Source organism: Acipenser ruthenus, chromosome 12 (assembly GCF_902713425.1).
Source record: "Acipenser ruthenus chromosome 12, fAciRut3.2 maternal haplotype, whole genome shotgun sequence".
Taxonomy (NCBI): domain Eukaryota; kingdom Metazoa; phylum Chordata; class Actinopteri; order Acipenseriformes; family Acipenseridae; genus Acipenser; species Acipenser ruthenus.
Genome location: NC_081200.1, coordinates 7,135,008 through 7,157,217, shown reverse-complemented (window position 1 = coordinate 7,157,217; position 22,210 = coordinate 7,135,008). Strand labels below are relative to the sequence as shown.

Below are 22,210 nucleotides of genomic sequence, written 5' to 3'. Positions count from 1 at the left end.
TGAAATGGCAGTCTTGTTAGAAAAGTGTTACAAGTTACATCTGTATATAGTAAGTACTGCCTTTTTTCATTATCCGAAGCTATAACACTGTAAACCCCAAAGTCATTCTAAATAAATTAAGTTGCATTAACTTAAATTCAAATTTTATTCATAACACTCCTTCATTTTAAGTTAGTTGAACATTCAGATTTACTTTTGTTGTTTAAATATAAATGGTTTAAGTAGAATCAGGGGACTAGATTCCCATCAGCCCTTGTGAGACTTGTACAATTTATTTTTGGAATTGTTTGTTGTTTATTGTGTTGTTGTGTTGTGTATGTGTGGTTGCACAAGTGTGTTGTGTTTGTTTGTCTCCCTTACACGTGTTCTCCTTGTGTTGTGTGTAGCTACCCCCGTTCAGTGGTCAGCCTGCGGATGTGACCTCCCTCCCTTCTCCCTCCGTCTACATCTCTGTATCTGCCTGGTTCCAGCACTTGTAAATTCTGCCATGAGCGCATAAGCAGAAGCAATGCACTGGCAGCTAATAAAGTAGCCTGTTTAATGCACATTCTGTTGCCTCCGCTAACTTTTTATTGTTTAAATGAAATAAAAATGTTCAAACTAACTTGACTATTAAAGTAAATCTAACTCAAATGGATTGTTACATGAATATACATAGTCAGTCCCAGAGAAAGTTGTCGTAACAAAAATTAAATGAGTAGCTAAACTTTATTTTATTAAGGCAATGAGTTTATTCAATTATTTTGAGTAAACGTGACTTATCAGGGTTTACAGTGTACTTGTGAAACTGGAAAGTGGTGTGTGTGTGGTTGTGAAACTTCTTTTTAAACTATTTTTTGTGTTGCAGTACTCTTCTGATAACAAGACCCAAACATTTGATGATTTACCAGCCAGGTTTGGTTACAGACTTCCCAGTGAGGGAATAAAGGTAAGAATGTGCAGTGTGTGCAAATACATGGTTTAAATAGAGAAACATGGGCCCTGTTCTGCATGGAAGATTTGGTCAGTTGTCACAAGTACACATGCAATCGGAGCATTCTACGTAAACAAGCCAATAGCTAATAGTACACACAATTGTTACATTTGTGTGTATATACTTTTGCTTGGTATCTGTACTGCAACAATAATGTAAAGTATGTAATTGCTTCCTTTGGCTGAGAACATGCACACATTTTCTTTCTAAATCATCCGAGGTAACTTTATGTAGTCTTCCTGTTTACAAAACCTTTGCTCTGTAGACTTTTTTTTGTTTTGTTTGCTGTAAGATATAAGACTGGTGCCTGGTCAGCAATTATTCCAATATACTTTTAACTGATTCATTTGATAACTGTACAGCATGGTAATATTACATACAGGGGTTGGGCAAAACATTGTCAAAAGGCTAATGGGCCACATGAACAGACAGGACAGGTTTGATATGTTGAGATGAGTCTGTTATGTGTTTAAATGGTTGTGGTGATAATTCCTTAATTGCTTTAGGGAAGAATAGGGAGAAATATTAAGTGAAGATTGTTCTCCAACTGATCACCTATGATCTTCCACTGTCAAATCTGTGTGGCCCATTGAAACTAACTTTTATACAGGGAGATAGATTTTTTTTTATATATATATTACAGGGCTGCCATTTTCACAAATCTCTCCCAACCCTAAAATAATCTGTTTCAAATATTTGATTGAATTGAATTAAAAACCCTATTGCTTCTTAAGGAGGGCTCACAAAGAGATGATCTCATTCATGTTTCATTATGTAAGTTCTGGGGTTATGAAAGGTAAGGCAAGCTTGTGCTGCCTTTTACACTGAACACCATGGTGCTGGCCAAGTAACTGGTTCCTTGCATGTCTACTATTTTAAATTATTTATTTATTGTATGTGTACTATATTAATAAAAGGCTTTAATCTGAAGATTAATAATAGAAAAACAAGAGAGCTGTATTGAATTGGTAAAATTGCCAGCTTCTGATCTTGCAGCCCTCTTGTCTACTTTCAAGTGGTGTGTCTGGTTGGCGAGTCAGTTCGTAAAGTGTGTGGATTGTAACTTTGAGGTTCTACTATGTGTTTTCGATAAGAACATATTTCTGTTGTCTTTTCATTTGTATGAGGGAAAATGATTTCAAATCACAGACGTCCCTGTTGGATGTATATGTGTGTGTGTGTGTGTGTGTGTATATATATATATATATATATAATATATATATATATATAAATAATTAGTTAATAATGTGACTAGACAGGCATTTCCATCCACTGTGTTTGAAGTGAATGGTTTAATGGGCTTGTTATGGAAGCAGCAGCGTCACGTGTTTTAGTTCTGGGCACAAGATTTGCCTGCAGCAAGGTTAATCCTCAAGGATGATCTAATGCATAAAACGTTTCCCCTTTGGGTTAAAGATAACTTAAGAAATTCACATTATAATACAGTATTTTTCCTTTTAATAAAAAAATAAATTGTCCACGCATCCAGTGTTCTTCAAACAACATCCAGCATACATGACACAAAAACAGACAAACCGTTTTGCATGCAGACACACATTTGCAGTGTATTACAGTCTGCTGTATTGCCCTGCAATTTCACTGAAGAGGGTTGTATTTAGTCTCAATTGTCTAATTACTGGACAAGCCCTAATCCTCATATGAAGAGCCGATTTGTGTTGTGCAGTCACACAGCTGTCTGGTGCAGCTGTCAACAGAACCCTAGCAGAGTTTCTCTTTGTGATGTCACTATGAGGATTTACAAGCTGGTTTGTGTAGTAATTCATAACCAGCACAGATTTGATTTGATTCTAAACTGTATTCCAGACTAGACTCAATTCTTTATTTAACTGGGCAGGTTTTCGTTCACAGAGGTGAGAGCTGGGATAGGGAATAGAAAACCAGTTTTTTGAGCATTCATCTGGGTATCGGCTATGTTATTACAGTGGTTCAGTTTTATTTTCCTTTTCACATGGTGCGGATTGCACTTTGGTGTAACAGTCTTGGTAGGGTTTGCTTAAATTGATATTCAGCCAACAGAGGGCACCATTGCTGTTTCCTACTGTAAAACACTACTCCTGAGTAGGGGGAGAGGAGGTATGTATACAAGGACAGATAAATCGCTGGCAAATGAATGACTACAAATACAAGTCCATTTGAGTTAAGCAACAATCCTTTGAATGTAAGCCTACAGTAGGCTCTGTACTGCAGCTGATGCAACGGGGCTTCTCCTGGGATTATCATGGAGCCTGGAGCGGGGATCTGCCAGTTACAGCTGCTGATCAGTAGCTAGCTGTGTGGGTGCTGGTGGGATCTGTAATAATTTACAAATCCCCTTCCCTCACTGACTGGGCACATCCTAAATTCATTACTGAGAGAAGTAACCCTTGAGAGAGCAGCTGGTAGTCCTTGCAGGGTGCTAATCTTATTGCTGATCCTGGGATGGTTCCCCTAGTCTCACACACACATACAGTATGCACAACAGTGTGTGTAATCAGATACATTTGTTGCTGTTATGGCCACAAGTGTCCATAAAGTAATTACTGCACATGCCTCAATACAGGGTTGCAGCGTTCAAAGATTAAAGCTGTTTTCACATGAGAGGCAGGGGAGTTCCTCTGCAATTTGAAGTTTCACACCTGTGATCTGTGAAAATGAACTGCATGCTTCTGTCTTGCTTGCGGTATATACAGCAGTCACTTCAGTTGTGCAGAATTCATAGGAACAAAACACGGTACCTGTGTTAAGCAGTTGTTTTGAGGCCAAGGAAGTGTTTTTAAATAAACCCTAAGCCTTTGCTACACTGTACAGTGTGTAGTGTGCAGCTGGTTCTTGTCCTCTAGATTGTTATGTAAATTATTGCATTGTTATTGAAGAAAAGTAAACGTCCTTTAGTGGGCAGGGTAAGTCAGTATTAATTTTGTAATGGTAGGCCATTGGTGCCGCATAGAGCTAAATGTATTGGACACCTGTTTCTTAGGAAACCTATTGAGCCATGTGATTGGTATTCTGAATTGTGACAATAGTAGACTAAGTCAAAGGCTTTGCTAATCTTATCCTTTGTGTGTGTGTGTGTGTGTGTGTGTGCACGAGTGTTATAAAATGTATATTTGTATTTAGACCCAAGGATGGCACAATCACTTCACATGCAGAGTAGAAGGTGTATTTGTATGGAAGCATGGGAAGTGCACAAATTAGTTCACGTGCAGATATACCGAGATTCCAATTGAATGACTGATTAGCAATCGAGTCTTGGTACAGCTGCATAAAAGGGTGAATGTTTCACTCACTTAGGGTTGAGTGTTCGTGAGTGGAGAACGGGGGAGAGAGGAGAAAATAAAGTAAATATAATTGCAAACGTGCTGAAGGGCCAGTACGATACTTGTGTGTTTAGTGTTTGTTTGTTTGTTTGTTTGTTTGTCTGTTAGTTTGGCCATTGTGCCCTTTATTTTGAGTTTTTTTTGTTTCGTACAACCGTTTTATTTTCTGTAATAAACCGGCGCATAGGACACAGCACTGTTGTCTGTGTCCTATCTACTTCCTGGCCTGACGTCGCCACACATCTTTGCCACACTCAACCATAAATTAAAATAATGGATTCCCACTTGGAGTTTAGTGTTAAGCCCCACTTGTGTCCGCTGAAATATGTTTGATGTTGTTTAGACTGGTCTCGCACGCACACGACAGTACAGATTATTACAGTCTTTGAGCAGCAGTGGCTGTGTGTCCTATTGCCTGTGTTTCTTTGTATTATAGATGTTTCATACAAAAGCATTGCTTGCTTGGAATCTAAGCACCAGGCTTCATTCATCATGATTTAACAGTCGAGTCATCTGGAATGCATTCAGATTGTGTTCCAGGACTGTCAGTCAATTGGTTTCTTCCATTTCCAGGGATTCCTGGTGGGTGCAGTGCCGGAGAATGCCTGTGAGACCATTGACCCTCCACCCCTAAAGGACAACTCGACAGGCACCTTCATTGTGTTGATAAAACGCTTCGATTGCAATTTCGACGTTAAGGTATGCGGTGTAAAGCACATGATGAATACACCTTTTACACAGTTGCAGTACCTACCTAAAATGTGGGACAATAGCTCTCAAAACAAATGACACAAGGTCTTCTGCCAGACTTCTGCTGTTTTCTAACTTCTACACCAGATGTGGCTAATGTGAGCTTTTAAAGGTTTGCCCATTGACTGTAGTGTGATGTCAGAAAACTGCAAGTGGAGCACTCTGCTTTCTTGACATTCCTAGAGAGTACAGGGCTGCAGTTTAGATACGAGAGGGAGACTGAAGGCGGGTAGACAGACAGGGTTCTTTAATTGTGTGTAACTTGTTTAATGCCTTTAGTGTATTTAAAACAAACAGTGTTGCCATAAGTCAAGTTCACATTAAAAAGTATATAGCTGGGAGGTGTAATGCTATAACCAGATTGAAATGTCATTATCACCAAATTACTAATTGAATTCATCCCATAATGAATATAATAATGGACGTGACCTTATTTGTTTATGAAGTTCCAATCAAGTTGTTTTATTTTATTTTCATAAACACAGTGGGATCATTTTTCTTCACCCTCTTTTTTTATGTTACATGTTTTTGCAATGTAGAAATGCTGAGCACAAACACGGGGGACTGAGTTGAGAAGTGTTTGAATTGCAGTTCCAGTTTATATGTACCGTGCTGCTAAAACAACATTATGAAAAATCAAATCCTGAAAACCAAAAGGGGAAATACAGAAGGAGTGATGTCTGTGCTTCTCCGCTGCCACTCCATGAGTAAGCATGAAAGTGCCAGTTATGTGGCCTCCGTGACCCCAGCTGCGGCTGCGTCCTGTGTGGGAGGAGACAGCACAGGAAACATGACACCCAGTGTATCTGAAGTAAGGGGCCCTGCAATGCATCACATCAGTGAGAGCAAGGCCAGATCATTAACCCTTTCCTGGCTGCTGCAGTGCTCAGCAAAGACACTGCATTTACATTCCATTTAAATTAGGGGAGGGGAGGGGAGGAGGGGGGCTATTCCCCTTACAAGTCTTTGTTTTCACTAAAGCCTGAATCAAATTTAAAGTGTATGCTGCTGCTGTTACTGCTGCTGCTGCTGCCACAGCTATACTTGGTAATGCGTATATGTGTGTCATATGGTTTTGATCCAGGCTTCCGAATTGCTTTGTCCTGCTGTAGAATACTCCAGCTGCAACAACTGGTATACAGTATAGGGTACATTTACATTCAGATCTATCCACAGAAATGTTGCTAACCTGTGTCCCCTGAATTCTCAACAACCGCTTTCTAGCCCTGCTGTTAAACAAACCCATCTCTATGTCTGTGTAAGTCCAGCCGAAATGCAATGCTTTATGTATCCTATTAATCTTGAAACCCAAACTTTGATCATTGTAAAAGCCTGGAAGATGTATTAAAAATTCTTATCTTGTTACAGCCTTTTGTAGTCCAGTGCGTCACACAGATTTTAAATTACTCCAAAACTACTAGAAGGGGAGGAGAAATAGGTGTAATATGTTAATGGGAGAAGAAACATAGCAAGTAGGATTATTGAAAATTCAATATGTGCCTTATCCGTTGCCTCCCCTCCCTGTGTTTCAACAGCTCTTATCTAATCTAAAACAACTCCGCTTTTAACCTCTTAAAGTAGCAAAACAGCATGTAGACTTGTGTCAAGGAAATTGCTGGAATTCTGAAAAAAGTCTTCCATTTGTACGCTCATTAAGAACACATAAACACCAGAGAACATAACGGTAATCCTTACATAAACAGCTTCCATCACAGTAGATTGCTTCCCTGACTGTGTACCTAAAATGATGTATACATTTTTAGGCATGTGTGACAGGGTCTTCCTCGTGTCACGCGTGTGGGTAGCCGCTGTTCAAGCATACAGAGAGACAGACGTGGTGTTGTTGAAAACACCGGCACAGGCGCGCAGGTTTTATTCACAAACAAACAGAAAACAAAAGTAAAATAAAGGTGGTCATGTGACGTTACCAGCAATGGTAACGCACAGAGGACTAGTACATCAAGCTGTACAAAAAGTGCAAAATAAAACACAATACCACAAACTATAAATCAAAGGTGCCGTGAAAACGGCAGGCCTTGCAGCAGCCCTGAGCTATCTCCCGCGGATGTTTTTAACCTGACGGACACTCTGTCGAGACCCGCCCACCTGCTGATTGAGGACCAGCACAGCCAATCACTTGCTGCCCTTCCCCTCAACCAAGCATAGCAGGCAGCAAGTCCCAATCGAGCGCCCATCTGTAAACAATAATTCAAACAAATCACCTCCCAAAACGACACAAAATAAACCCATTCCCACATAAATCACACCAACACTAATTTACCACTGTGCAGGGCATTCGCCCTGCCACAGCATGTAATCTCAATTTTGAATATCTAGACATTGTTTAAAAAGTCCTGCTTTCTCTGTCAAGCTTTTAAAAATTCTACCCTTTGCCTTAGATGATAATGAACCTATTGTATTTCTTCTCAGTCTCATGCGTTAATGGGCCAAGTCTGGAATGTTTATTAGATCACATTACCTGTGATAAAGTATTAGTTGAGGAAATGGCACAGCCTCTGACTGGGTCACTGTTGATCTTGTCAGTTGGAGGCTATACACCGTTTGACAATGTCCTTATGAATCTATAAAACTACATCATCTACCAAGTTGTCGAGCTCATTGAGAAATCCAATCCTCTTTATAATGCCACTGTTCAGTTTCTCCAGTTGATTCCTGTATCTGCTTGTTTACCGGTCCTTGGAATTTTTTTAGCAATAAATCCTGCTGATCAAAAGTTACATTTAAAGGTTAAATATTGCAGGGAATTAGCAGTTAGATATTGTGTGAGAGCCTATAACAGTGGTTTTAAGCATCCTTTGTAGTATGTATTTGACAATTCTCCATGACTGCTGTTTCAACTGCTAATATCTCAAAATTTAGCAGCTGACCAATTTTTTGTGTTCTCAGGCAAAATCTAACACGCCCGTCACTTCTGTGACCTGCCATTGTGGTCATGTGACTTCTTTGGTTTTTGGATAATAAAGACTTAATGCTTTGATGTAATGGCTTCATGCTCGATACACAGCTGTATTCTGTGATTCTCTAGGTAAAGATTGATGGCGGTCATCGTAAATAATAATAAAAAAAAACACCTTTTGTGTACTACTAGGACCTCGTGTCTCGGAGACCATCGGTGACATAGAAACACTGTGCACGAAGTAGTGCTTTAAAATAGAACAGAAAAAAGACAACAGAGGCATTTTAATGTAAGAGGATTCTGTGCTGAAGCAATGCTTTAAGCCATTTCTTGGAAAATCGTAATTGGTGATGATTTCAAATTAAATGGCACTGAAGCATAGAGAGTGGAGTCATTTGATTGCACTGTAATGTTTGTTTTTTTTGTCTTGCTTACTGTGTTTATTTGTACATGTGTAATATTTACCTGTTTCATATGCTAATTGATCTGGAATTTTCATTTGCATAAAATCTTTCAATGTTTTTTGTAGATTTCATGACAAATTGTTGTTAAAGGGGTAATGAAAGCGTTGATATTTACATTTACAAATGAGGCGTTTCTGCAGAAGTAAACATTTTAGAGGAATAGGTCAGGAAACCTTAGAATCTGAAACCTGGCAGATGTATTGCATCAGATCATATTCTTAGTCCCTTACCTAATTATCTTGAAAATACGTTCCTGAATTGGTTTAACGTACAAATAAGGGTCCAAGTCGTCTTTGCACTCGGGTACTGCATTCATATACTACAAATAGAATATGTAGGAATCTATACCACATGTGCTGAAGTAGGTTAAATATACCAGATTTAATATGTACGTCACCATTGCAGAAACATATATTTTGTCCCACATAGTTATTCTGCATTGGATAGTACAAGAGTTGTATAAGAAAGGTGAAAAAAAACCCAATCCCACTTTTAAACGAATTTTACAAGCAGGGGCAACGTTTTTTAATTCAACCATGCAAGATTACAATGTGTTTTGGTAGTCCTTAAGAATATTGAAATGGAGGCATTTGGCTGTTTTTGATAAATGGATAATCATGTATAGATTTCCTGAAACACAGGAGGTATTGGAGGTTAAGTCTGAGAGTACGCTGTGCACGTCCTGGTTGCCGCTTCTCCGCCTGTTCACGTTTGGTTGTTTTTCGCCTTTTTAGTAGTTTTTATGCTCAATTTATTTATTTATTTTTCAATTTTATCGATTTCACCAACTCCTGTCTGCTGGTTGTCTGTTCATGGATGCCCTGTCTACCGCGGTTACCTGCCTCGACTGCCGTCCCTCTGCCCGTCTGTCTCCGCTGCTGCCTGCCTGGACTAACGTCTCTTTGCCCGGCTGTCTCTCTCACCGCTGCTACCTGCCTGACGTGTTTGCCCGTCCTTCGGCTGCCTCCGCCTGCCTGTCTGCAGTGCTATCTCTGCTCGATCGGTCCCTAGAGAGGTGCTCCTTCCTGCTTGCCCGGTGAGCTGGACGCTGGGTGGGTATTTCCTTGTGGCTTGTCTGTGGTCACTGCGGGCTGTGTTGTTAGTTCTGCTGCTCTCTGTGTGTGGCCTGGCCTTTGCTATCCCTCGTCGCCGGCGCCTTGCTATGAGGAGTCCCTGGTCTTGCAGTGGCTGGTTCGGTCGCTCGCTATTTTTCAACTGTGGATCTCTGATCTCTGACCCCCTCGATATGGTCATCTGCACTATGGTATTAAGGTACTCTTCTCTACTACTGCACTATAAACAAAACTTCACTCTTGCTCCTTTTGTCTACAGTAATTGTTATGAACTTGGGATTTTGCGCAGACCCAGATATATACATCGCAGCCTTGGATGCAGTCTTATCACGATTTCTCTGTTTCCGAGGCGAACTGTCTCCTCTCGGACTGGAATTAACGTTAAAACCCTACGCGTACTGTCATGTCTCGAACATCTGTCTCTCAACAACAACTGTGCCTCTGTGCGACCAGTTAGATTTGCTTTGTTTAACACGTGCTCTCTAAATAATAAAGCACTACTTCTAAACGCCTTTATTAATTACAAGGATCTCGACTTTCTGTGCCTGACTGAAACCTGGCACAAACAAAATGACAACCTTTTGTTTAATCAAATTGTACCTTCTGGCTTTGGACTGTTTGAAAAATGCCGCTCTGTCGACTGTGGTGGTGGGCTTATTTTAGTTCATAAGCTAGAATTTAGCCTGAGCCCTATTCTTACTCCCAACTACACCTCATTCGAATGCCTGGTTCTGAAAGTCTCTGCTCCCCAGCCATTGGTTGTTATTACTATCTATAAACCTCCTAAATACAATGCTGCCTTTTTAGGTGAGTTTTCTGATTTGTTATCTTTGTTGTGCTTTAAGTTTGACAAGATTGTAATCCTAGGTGATTTTAATATTCACATTGACTCTGATCACTGAAACCTAGCAGGGGATTTTTTTTAGCCCTCTTGGACTTATTTGGCCTTAAGCAGACAGTCCATGCTCCAACTCACAATAAAGGCCACATACTGGATTTAATTATCACTAACTGTCCTCTGGCTTCTCTCATGAGTAACTTAGATTTAGGAATATCTGAACATCTGGCCATTTTATTTGAATTAGAACTTACTGTCTCTCTTTCTATTCCAAAGCGTACAGTCAACTTTAGAAATTGGCGCTCTGTTGATCATGTTAAGTTCTCTGAATCTGTCCTTTCTTCTCTCTCTGTTTCTCCTATTCCTAACACATTGGATGAGAAGGTGCAGTCTTTCAATAGCTCCTTAGCTAATACCCTAGACTCCCTGGCCCCAGTCAAGTCTAGGTACGTCTCCTACACCCACCGTGCTCCATGGTACACCATGGAGCTGCGCTCTCTCAAGGCTGGCTGTCGTAAAATTGAGGGTAGATGGCGGGATTCTGGTCTTACTGTCCATCTACACTCCTGGAAGGAATCTTTGGTTGAATATAGGGCTGCTTTGGCAACTGCCAGATCTAGCTATTTTTCAAATATTATTTCTAATAATCAAGACAACCCTAGACACTTGTTCTCTATTTTTGATAGATTGTTAAAGCCTAACTGCCCCTCCACATTACCAGCTTCACATCAGCTATGCAATAGTTTCTTAGAGTTTTTTAAGTCGAAGATTGACAATATTCGTCTACATATTAGTATTTCTTCTCAGACTCCTCTTGCACAGTCTCTCGGTCTGTCTGGCTTTGTGGGGTCCTTTCTATCCTGTTTTACACCTCTCACTCTTAATTCTCTTACAGATCTGGCCCTTCGTATGAAAGCCACCTGTTGTCTGTTGGATCCTATCCCCTCTGTTCTTTTTCAGTCCTGTTTTGAGCTGCTTTGTCCCTTGGTGTTAATTATTATAAATGAGTCCCTGAGTTCTGGTGTGGTCCTGGTTGCTTTTAAAACTGCTGCAGTCAGCCTGTGCCTAAGAAACCTCACCTGGCCTTGGATAATCTTTAATAATTTTCACCCCATTTCAAATTTGCCTTTTCTAGCCAAACTACTAGAATGAGCTGTCACTAAGCAATTAAACTGGCATCTCACTGCTAACCATCTTTTTGAACCCTTTCAATCTGGCTTTCGGCATCTTCATAGCACTGAGACTGCCCTGGTCAAAGTAACTAATGATCTGTTAATGGCTGCTGACTCAGGTGCATTATCAATTTTAATCCTTTTGGATCTTAGCGCGGCATTTGACACTGTAAATCACGAGATCCTACTCAATAGATTAGTGTCTATTTGGCATCTCTGGCACTGCCCTCAACTGGTTTAGATCATATCTAACAGGACGTCAACAATTTATTTCCCTGGGTGTGTTTAGTTCTGAGGTTGGGCCAGTAACTTCTGGCGTCCCGCAAGGCTCTATCCTCGGCCCCCTGTTATTTAGTATTTATATGTTTTCTCTCGGCCACATTTTAAGGTCTCATGGCATACGCTATCATTTTTACGCAGACGACACTCAAATCTGTATTAATTCTAAACCTGATATCAATGTCGCTGCCTCTGCCCTAACTGCCTGTATCTCTGATATAAAAAATTGGATGTCACAATTGGATTTTTTACATCTTAATTGTGATAAGACTGAGGTAATGCTGTTAGGTACTCCCCGCCAGCTAGGAAAAATCACTGCTTTAAATCTGACTGTTGATGGAACATTGCTAAGATGAAAAATTTGGGTGTGATTTTCGATCCTGGGTTAACTTTTGAATCGCATGTGTTGAATACTGTCAAGGTTTCTTTTTTTCACCTTAGAAATATTGCCAGACTGCGTCCCATGCTTTCTCTACCTGCAGCTGAAAAACTGGTTTTCTCCAGGATCGATTACTGTAACACCCTGCTCGCTGGGGTGTCTAATAGCATCCTCACTAAAATTCAATTTGTCCAAAACTCTGCAGCCAGAATTTTGTCTCGGTCCCACTCAAGAGATCACATCACTCCTGTCTTGGAGGCCTTGCACTGGCTGCCTATCAGGTTCAGAATAGATTTTAAAATTTTAATGCTGACATATAAGGCTCTTCATGGGCTAGCTCCGACTTATCTGTCGGATCTTTTATCTTCTTACACTCCCACTCGCAACCTCCGCTCTGCTGATCTCAGACTGCTGTGTGTCTGTTCGCCTGTTCACCTGCGCTCTATGGGCGACAGGGCCTTTTATTGTTATGCCGTCAAATTATGGAACTCAGTTCCACTAGAGATCGGCTTCTTTGAATGTTTTTAAAGCTAATTTAAAGAAAGGCGTTTTTATGATTTTTGTGATTGTTTTATTTCCTTGTGCTTTTTTATGTATAATCTTTTTATTATATTTCTGTACTATTAATTGTGAAGCGCTCTGAGATGATTGCTTTTAAGGGCGCTATACAAAATAAAGTTTATTTATTATTATTATTATTATTTAATAATAATAATAATAATAATAATAATAAAAATAATAATAATAATAAAAATAATAATAATAATAATAATAATAATAATAATAATAATAATATCTTTCTTTAACTGTAAGGCACACAATGAAACCTTCTGTTACTCTACCTGCATTATGTTCAATCCTTCAATATATAATTATTTGATACTCAAGCATGTGATGACAGAACTGCCATGGCTGGCAGCTGTGAAGTTATACTCTGCTTTTTTACAGACAGTGTGTTGTGCTGTATTTTCAAGACAAACTGGAAATAATGTATTTATGATCTTTAAAAAATAAGGCCTTGAGGATCTGGGTTTATGCATGAATTGGAATGAAAGAGCATGATTTCAAGAACTTGCTGAGCAAGGTTAGAAAATCAGCTACAGTTTTCTGTCATTGTGTCTTCATGTGCCATTTTGGAGCTGCAATAATCACTATAAAGTGTGTTGTTTTTATAACCCTGCCCCCATGTGCATAACTGTTCAGTTGTGTTTAAGTATGGTAGTTCTTGCGTTTTTGGCTATTTAATGAAATCCGGTTTTCCAGTTTTAAAGAAACTTAGTAAGAGCATTCCGTAGAGTGCATTCTAGAAAGCATGAGAGTCTGTACATTTGTGAGATTTCAGGCCTTTTGATTGGTTTAGAAACATTCTCCCAAACTTGAGTAAACTTTGATTTTGTTACAGAAGTTGAAAGTTTACTCAAAAATCATATTCTGATTGCACAATGATCCTTGAATAACATGCTGTTTAGTGGTTTATAAGTCATGGAAATCATCTTGTCTGGTTTTAATGAAAATGGGAATTTGTTAATATAGATGCAGTTATACTCCTTTAAACCATGATGTGACATCTCTGCCATGCCTGTGTGTGTTTTCTCCCTATCTGAAATTAGATAAGAGTCGGTAATTTGGTGAGTGTGTGTGGTGAAAGCAACACTTGCTAGGGCTTAGGAAGCACAATCAAAGGCTAACAAGCACGGGCCTTTGGAGCAAAAATAAGTTGCCATTCAGGTTATATGAGATCTTTCATAGAATATATTTAAGAACATGGAGCAAGAGCTTAAATTCTGTGGAATGCCGGAGCACATTCTTCATTGTTTGTATCTTAATCAACTGAAGTGTTTTTTGTGCTACCAACTTCAAATGTATTTACACCGTGTGAGCTTTATGATCATGGAATGGTAGTCACGCAAATTATTATATTAAGGGACCCATTCAAAATTGTTTTATTTTGTATAAAACACAAAGTGATTATTGTCAATGGATCAGTCAAACAAAGGTCCTGTGAATGGGCAAAATATTTTATGTAAAGTGAAGACAAAACAAACAGTTTTTCTACTGCAGTACAACAGTGTCTACTGAAACTATGGTATACTCCCACGCACACATACTGTATATTAAATTGCCGGCTTATGTTTTTTTAACAGCATGCTGGCATACAATTTCTCTGCCAAACAATAACCCACAGACAAAACAAACATCTGAAAACAGTCACAATACATACTAAATGTTTATTTGGTAAGGTTACCACTGTTAATGGTATATTGTAATGTCCATTTTACAATTAGGAATGAATGGACAGCATTGTTCCAGTATGATGCAGAGTCTACACCCAGATGAGAACTTCAGTGTGACAGTGTTTAAATTATCCTGAACCAATACCTATCCATTACCACCTCAATGCTCACACAAAATCATTGTTTACAGGTTATAAAAGCAGTAAGCTGAGTTAATGTACGAAACATTTAAAAATAAGGATTAAGATATCGGTTCCTCCTCCTCAGTGATGTCTTTTTGACTCTTGAAGTGACTTGCTGTCATTCCAGATAAAGAGGACCATCTGGGGTCACCCGAGCACATATGGCCTATGTCAGTGCAGTCGTTTTTTACTTGGAAAGCCCTTGAAACGTTCTTCATAAAAAAATGAATTTTTGCGACCTTCAAAAACTTTTTCACCATGTAGTAGCACATCTCTTTTGCATGCGCACGACGACTACCCTGACAGCACGTTCTCGATCTCATCTGATTTATGTACCCTCATCCACAAGTGGAAGAAACCCCTCCTCAGAATTTGGCCCACTTGAGCTGGAATGACCCTATACTACTTATTACATCTTAGCTTGGTAGCTACACATTACATTGTTTTACCAACAGTGTTTGTTATGGAATTAGTTACACTTGCTGTGTAACCTCTACAGTATATTGAAATATTTAGGTTTGCGTTGTATACAGTAACCCTGTACCTTGTTGAAAAGAATCTAAATGCAGCATGCCTACAGTATATGCAAATCCGAACCTGAATCTTATCTGGACGTTTGCAATGTGTTTTTTTTTTTTTTTTTTGGGGGGGGGGGAAGGAATAACATCTTGTTTAAAACAAATACTTGCTATAAATTCTTAAACCATTCCGAGTCGCACAGCAACATGTTTATCCACTATTTCTGGAGGCTGTTCAAGCTGTGAAAAAGCTTTTGTGTTGAGTAGTACAGTTGTTGCTCTTGGCACTGATTGTGTATGTAATTATTCAGACCGGAGTTAGGAACCAGTGATCCTGGGAGTTTTCCATAAACAAAACCTGACTGGGTCATACACTTTTTGTTGTGAGACTAGTTTATCGGGGGTGTCTTTTAGCTGGTATACGTTAGTTTAGTAAGTGTTCGTAAGGTAAGTAAACACATAAGTGTCCCTGGCTACACATGATTACGAAATGCCTTTGCAGTTTATATAGTTCATACCTTACTATTTCACACTGCAGCAGTCTCTGGAGCTTTAACCCTCTGAGCAGGGCCCCTGCTGATGATTATCACTTCTAAAGCTTTATCCGCTTCTATAGAGAGTGGGGGAGGAACATCCATTAGAAAACTTGGTATTCCAGTCCCAACCAGCTTGACACCATTTATTTTGGAAATATAATTTGTTAGTGTTTTTGTCATTTTTGTCAAACTCCAGTAATACAAATAACTAACCTGTTCCAGGCATTTTCTGATTAATCCTGCTTCACCAATGCCAGATTTAATAAGACGTTCAGCTCTTAATAACAATTTACTCATTGTCTATCACTGTTCAAGTGAACACTCTTTTTGTCTTGACAGAATGCTTTTGAATCGAAAGTGTTTTGAGTACTGCAGTGGCAGTAGAGTTGTTTCAGTGACAGTGGGCCTGGGATTGTCAGCTAGCACTTATGGAAAAAGTGACCTCTCAGTATCCTTTATTAATTAGTCATTTTGCAGATGCTTTTATCCAAAGTGACTTACAAAGACTAGAGGATGAATTATTCATCAACAACTACTGCTGCAGTCAGGACCTCAGTTGTACGTCTCATCCGAAGGACAGAGCACAACGAGGTTAAGTGACTTGCTCAGGGTCGCATACAGGGTTGAGCTGGGATTGAACTGGGAACCTCCTGGTAACAAGCCCATTTCTCTAATCACTGGACCACCAAGCCTCTTTATACACTAATCACCCTATAAATTGGACATAGTTTTCAAGTGCAATGTTGAATGATGAAAGAGCTAACAACGCTGTAACTGTATATTAATGTTACACTAATATATGTTCTCCTTCCACTAGGTTCTTAATGCCCAGAAAGCTGGATATAAGGCGGCAATAGTTCACAATGTGGAGTCTGAGGATTTAATTAGCATGGGATCCAATGACGGTGAGTAGATATAATGAGAATTGTTAGTTTTCCCTGTCATGTCGGTCTACTGCATATATTTAAATGTCAAACTAGTAAGTCAGATAAAAATACAGCATATGGTGGTGGTTGTTTTTTATTTTATTATTTATTTATTTATTTTTCTTCTCGGGTGACATTCAGTCAGACTTTGTGCTATATGTGTGGTTTAAATTGTGCAGTAGTTGAATATAAACCGTTTCAGCACAAAGTTACTTTTCAACCCTACTGATGTCAATTAAATGTTTTCAGTGTCTTGTCAGAATTGCACGTACTCTTTATATATATGACCTCTTTCTTTGTGCATACAAAACACAGTTGAAGCAGGTTTTAGATGCTTTTCCAAGTTCACCGCCTGAAGTCATTTTTGTATACTAAAGTTATTAAATACAGGCTGCACTATATTCTCTTCTAAAGTATACACAACATATGTTAAGCAGATCAACTCTTCTGTTATAATAAACTTTTAATATGTTCTACCAACAATAATTATTCTACTTGTATAACAGTTTAACTTTAAATGATTTTATAACATGTATTTCTAATTCAGATACTTCAATATAGCAATCTCTTATAAATTGTAATTTTATTTTACTTCATTGATATACACAGAAGACGAGGTTAATTTTTAATTAGGCACCTGCTTGGCAGCAAATGCAACCTTGAATATTAAAACTTAGGACTGCGCATACATTTATTTAATGTTATTATATTAGGTTGCTTATAAATACTTCTGGAATATTAACTCTGTTCCATAGAGTTTGCCATTCTGCTTTCGCTGGATCGTTTTGATAATTAATTAGGCTCCGAGTCTAATTAATTAAGGATGCTTTTGCCCGATAAAAGGTATCAGCAGGTCAGTCTGACCTTTTGATACCAGGAGCTCTCTTTTTCAGACCTTACACAGATTCAAAAAGATACAAAATACAGAATCCTACAACATTACTATTAGCAATGTATTTCATTCTATAGCATCCAAACCATAGCTAATAAGTCAGCTTGTTCCCAGCAAGATTCGAATTCTCCTCCTGGCTCCGCTCGAAATGGCTCTGCGAACATCATGACAGGCCTGTGCATCCAGTGTTTTTACATCAGAGGTGTGGGCGACCAGGGCCTTTACTTGATACCTGCAAAAACTTAAATCTTGTTAGCTGGGCTCCCATCTCTACATTCTCATTCCCATCGTCGGTGGGCAAACACATTTTAACTGAATCTGGGTCCATCAAAGAACCGCACATCCTTGCAACCGAGGCCTTCCGTGCAAAAGGATCTAATAACTTATAACACAAAAGGGACGTGCCAGAACCGTCTGTGACAGTCTCGCATGGAAATAAGTCAACAGTGATATACTGTAGTGGGTGTGAATGGGTATGGTTATTGAAGCTGCCATGTTGTGCTCCTGTGACTTTGGTGTCTGGATTATAAAGACCTAACACTGAGATTTTGGCTTCCCACTCTGGCTACACACCTGTTTTCTAGGATTCTCTTGGTGCAGTTCGGTCAGGGGTAGTGTAGTGTATATAAATGTCTGCTAAGTGATGGAATGATTACATTTACATTATGCTCACATCATGTTTGTTGTTTGTACACAAAGAAACATTTCTAGTAGTTGCTGTTAGTACTGTTTAATTTCACTTTGATACTTTGTTTCAAATCTGTTCTAAAGATACAGTAACTTCACGAGAATGCCAACTATGCACATTCCTCTGGCCAGCATGGGATTTGCACCAGTCTCATCTTTTAATGCAGTCTGTAATCACCCAACCAAGAGATGTAATCATCTGCTCTCCTTCATCCCTGATGAGTGCTGCTGTGCCGAGGAGCTCCTGTCATCAAAAATAATGACCGTTCAGTGCTTTGGACATTAAGAGGAATGTACTTGTACAGTAGTTACTACTGCAGTTTGCAAATAGGGGCCATGTTTATATACAGTGTAACCCACTTAATAACCCCATTACTGTGCAGAGTTATTTCGGGATATTATGCGGGTTGGGATATAAACAGAGTCTCATGTTATCCTATGGCGCCACAACGCAGTAGAAAGTAAGGGACATTTAAGCACTCCATATTCAACCGTTTTACATATAAACAAAGAAAACTGAATATAATCCATATCTGTACGTCTTTTATTGCAATATTGTACTAATATTACAGTACTGTAACATCAAATAGTTTTTTCTAAAGAATGTTTACTTTAATTAATCAATAGCAGAAATTAATTATTTGTCTAGATAGCTCAAACAAACGCGAACAATTGCTGCATACTTTAATTAGCTAGCTGACATTATATCAGTGCAGGGGGAAACCAGTCCACTAAAACACTTAGCGTACCATAAGCTTAAGTTTATTGCTATAACGTAACATAATTACTGTAGCTAACAACTCAAACAACGCTATGTGTACAATCTAATAAAATCAGGAACAACAAAGCCAGCTACAGTTACTATATTTAACGTTAACGTTAGTTACTGTTTCTTTCAATTTAGTAGCTAGCTGTTGCTAGTGAAAATGATTAGCCTATACTAACGTTCAACACATTTAAAACCAATGTGTGTGGTTGACTTGGTAATGCCGCAACATAGTGTACTTTGCAATATAAAACAGTGTAACAGATCCTACCTTAAATTTTTTGATTGAAAAACGTATTGTCTTTATTTTAAGAAGTCATGCAATGTTGCCTGGTGGGTGTTGAGGGGATAATAAGTGGGGTTCCTAGTGATATTAAAAGAGGTGGTTTTAAAAAAAAAAAAACATGATAATAAGCGGGTTGGGATATTAACCAAGGGGACTTTAACCGGGTTACACTGTATAAGTGGTAGCAAAATCTTGAGCATCTTTTCAAATTCTTTTTTTGTTCAGCATAAATTGCCACTCATATTGTCTTTTCAGAATGTCTGCTGTACCACAGTTATTGCAATTGTAAAGACTTTTAATAATTCCTTATTTCCATTTACATTTAGTGGACATTGTGAAACAAATAGACATTCCTTCAGTATTTATTGGCGAAAGGACAGCCAATTTTCTTAAAGAAGAGTACTCCTATGAAAAAGGGTGAGTATTCTGCTTTTACATTTGAATGTATGCTGTTTTCTTTATTCGTAGAATTAAATGTCATTGATGTGCATGCTAAAAATCCAGAAAATAAAATACATGAAAGAAAGAAAAGTGAAACATGTAACCACAACTGAAAACAATATACCAGTATAGTGAAGTACATCTTTATCCATCCTGTATTATGATGTCATAGCCACTTCTGTAATGTAACAAGTTTTGTTAATGACATCATAAAGCAGCTCAACTGGTTATTGTTTAACTCTTTCTGACTAAACCGTTATCATTGTAATAAAAATAAATGAATTCGCATTTATTTTTAGTTCTGTAATATTCCACAGAAGAATGGAATGAAGTTCTATTTTTTAACTTGAAGGGGCCCTAGTATGATTTATATATGCCTTCTCCATTGTCCCCATAAGTGGTCTTACTCATTCGTGGGAATAAACCTCCCTCTGAGAAGATCATGCCGTGTATGTGAAATAGTTTTAAGTTTGTACAAGTGTGTGCATGTCAGGTGAGTAAGACCTACATAACTGCTTGTGTTAGCCCTGGCAAATCAAGTTGTCTTGGTCTGGTTTTTTTTACCAAGACAATTTAAAACAGAAGGATAGATATTACTAGAAGGATTGAAGTAATGACAAACCACTGTGCAATCCCTGTTTTGATTGTGATATAGCAGGTAAAGAGATCATTATTTTTGTGTTGACATGTTCTCATGCAGGGTCATTAGAATATAATTCCAATCAGATTTTAGTTCTTGGGTCCATTAGTCGTAGTATTTCTCTATCTGTTTTATTTTGTCAGTTCTCTAATTTTATTACTAATAATGAATTCATGTTTTACCTGGTGATTCTGTGCCTGTAATTCGCAGCTTTTTATTTAAAACTGTAAACTGTTGATTTTGACTCTATTCCTTATGTAAATATTCACAAAGAAAAACAAATATAGAAACTACTTACTGAATGTGACTTCAATAGGATCTTGGCAGGTAAAATTGTAACAGGTGCTGCATTAAACTGGCACCTGTATGTCGTTTCTGATGCATTTAGTGAAGACTGCCAAGGTTTCAGCAATCAGTCTATAGGTGGAGCTGAGTGTTAGTTCTATGGTGTCAATGGTTGAATGGCAGTATACTGTAACTTCACTGCAATCCACTGTATTTACATCACCTTTCCAACACTGTGGCATAGGTAACTAGGCGGTGTAATCTTCAGGACCTTGACATCACAATAAAGCAGTGAGGTAAATTGATAGCATTGTACCATCATCCTCAAATGCTTTTTAGGTAATAATAATAAATCTAGGCGAGTATATTTTTTTTTTTTTTTTTTTAAATGGTTCAGTTTTATAAATACTAAATGACTGACTATTTGCATTAACTGTGTTCATATTTGGGCATTATTATTTTGAGCACTTACTCTATTCCAATCATAACCCAATTCATATTTTGTTGTTGGCTTTAATTTTTTTCAGTGGTCACATAGTGCTTCTGCCCGATTTCAGTCTACCCCTGGAATACTACCTGATTCCCTTTCTCATCATAGTGGGGATTTGTCTTATACTTATTGTCGTTTTTATGGTAAGTGTCTTTTTATATTCTGCTTACTGTTTATTGCTGCTTATTTGTACAAGCAAGTGGAAAAAGTAACATTAAGTTCAGGCATGGTTTGCCAATTTCCTTATTGCTGCATTCTTGTAAAGTTTTTGTGCCTACTATTTACCTTTTTGATATATTTATTTTAATTTTTGGGATTAAACAAATATATAATATGTTTTATGCAATAATTATTTGTCTTTTTTTTTTCTCAGATTACAAAGTTTGTGCAGGACAGGCACCGAGCCAGAAGGAGCCGCCTTCGAAAAGACCAGTTAAAGAAGCTGCCTGTACATAAATATAAGAAAGGTACAATCTAATACTCCATACAGAAAGTTAAGTGTGGTTTTCTATGAAAGCTGCATCCCTTCAAAAAGTATGATTTCTAATTTTACCTTGGCTGGCATTATGCTTAAATGTCAGTCTTTATCCATGATATTTTATATTCTTGCAGAATGTGTTTATTAAGTTGTCTGCACTCTGAGTCTGACTTCAACACAGTGATCAGAAGCTGGCTGTGCTGGGAAGGGGAGCCGTTGTGATGTTTGTTTATCCCTACTGTACCACAGGATTTGGAATCCCAATGAAATGCAGTTATTGCATTCACTATGTGGAGCAGGGATGGCCAAAGCTGGCCTTTCCACTCCTGGTCTTTGTTCCAGCACTGCTCCTAAATTGTTTAATTGAAACCAATTAAACCTCATCCAGACCCTTCAGTAGTTCATTGTCTAATTGTACCTGGAGTGGAATTAGATACCCCTGGTGCAGAGTGTGACAGATAGATAGATAGACATACAGACAGACGGATGCAATCTGGGTATAAGGGTCCCCATTTTTTTTAATAAGCTTCCTAAAAAAATAATAAATTACGTTTTTGGCTTGTGAAGGGACTTAACTTAGTCTGTGCTTCGGAGCACTCTTACTTCCATATACACCCTGAGCATGACAGAAGGTTAGTTTGTGTAGCTGGTTCTTTCAACAGCAGCCAGCAGAAGTCAAGATGTTTC

The 22,210-nt window shown here is 38.4% G+C and overlaps 1 protein-coding gene across 2 annotated transcripts in view; it reads left to right on the top strand.

Annotated features, from left to right (window-relative positions):
* Positions 1–22,210, top strand: part of LOC117416648 (E3 ubiquitin-protein ligase RNF13-like) — a 40,007-nt gene that overhangs the window by 5,482 nt on the left and 12,315 nt on the right. The window contains exons 3-8 of one of the 2 annotated variants that reach the window (XM_034027943.3): positions 848–928; positions 4,864–4,989; positions 16,450–16,537; positions 19,516–19,606; positions 21,083–21,188; positions 21,419–21,512. In XM_034027943.3, coding sequence (XP_033883834.3) covers positions 848–928; positions 4,864–4,989; positions 16,450–16,537; positions 19,516–19,606; positions 21,083–21,188; positions 21,419–21,512 — 586 coding nt within the window. The remainder of the gene's footprint in view (positions 1–847; positions 929–4,863; positions 4,990–16,449; positions 16,538–19,515; positions 19,607–21,082; positions 21,189–21,418; positions 21,513–22,210) is intronic. The other variant, XM_059034455.1, reaches the window with a different exon arrangement.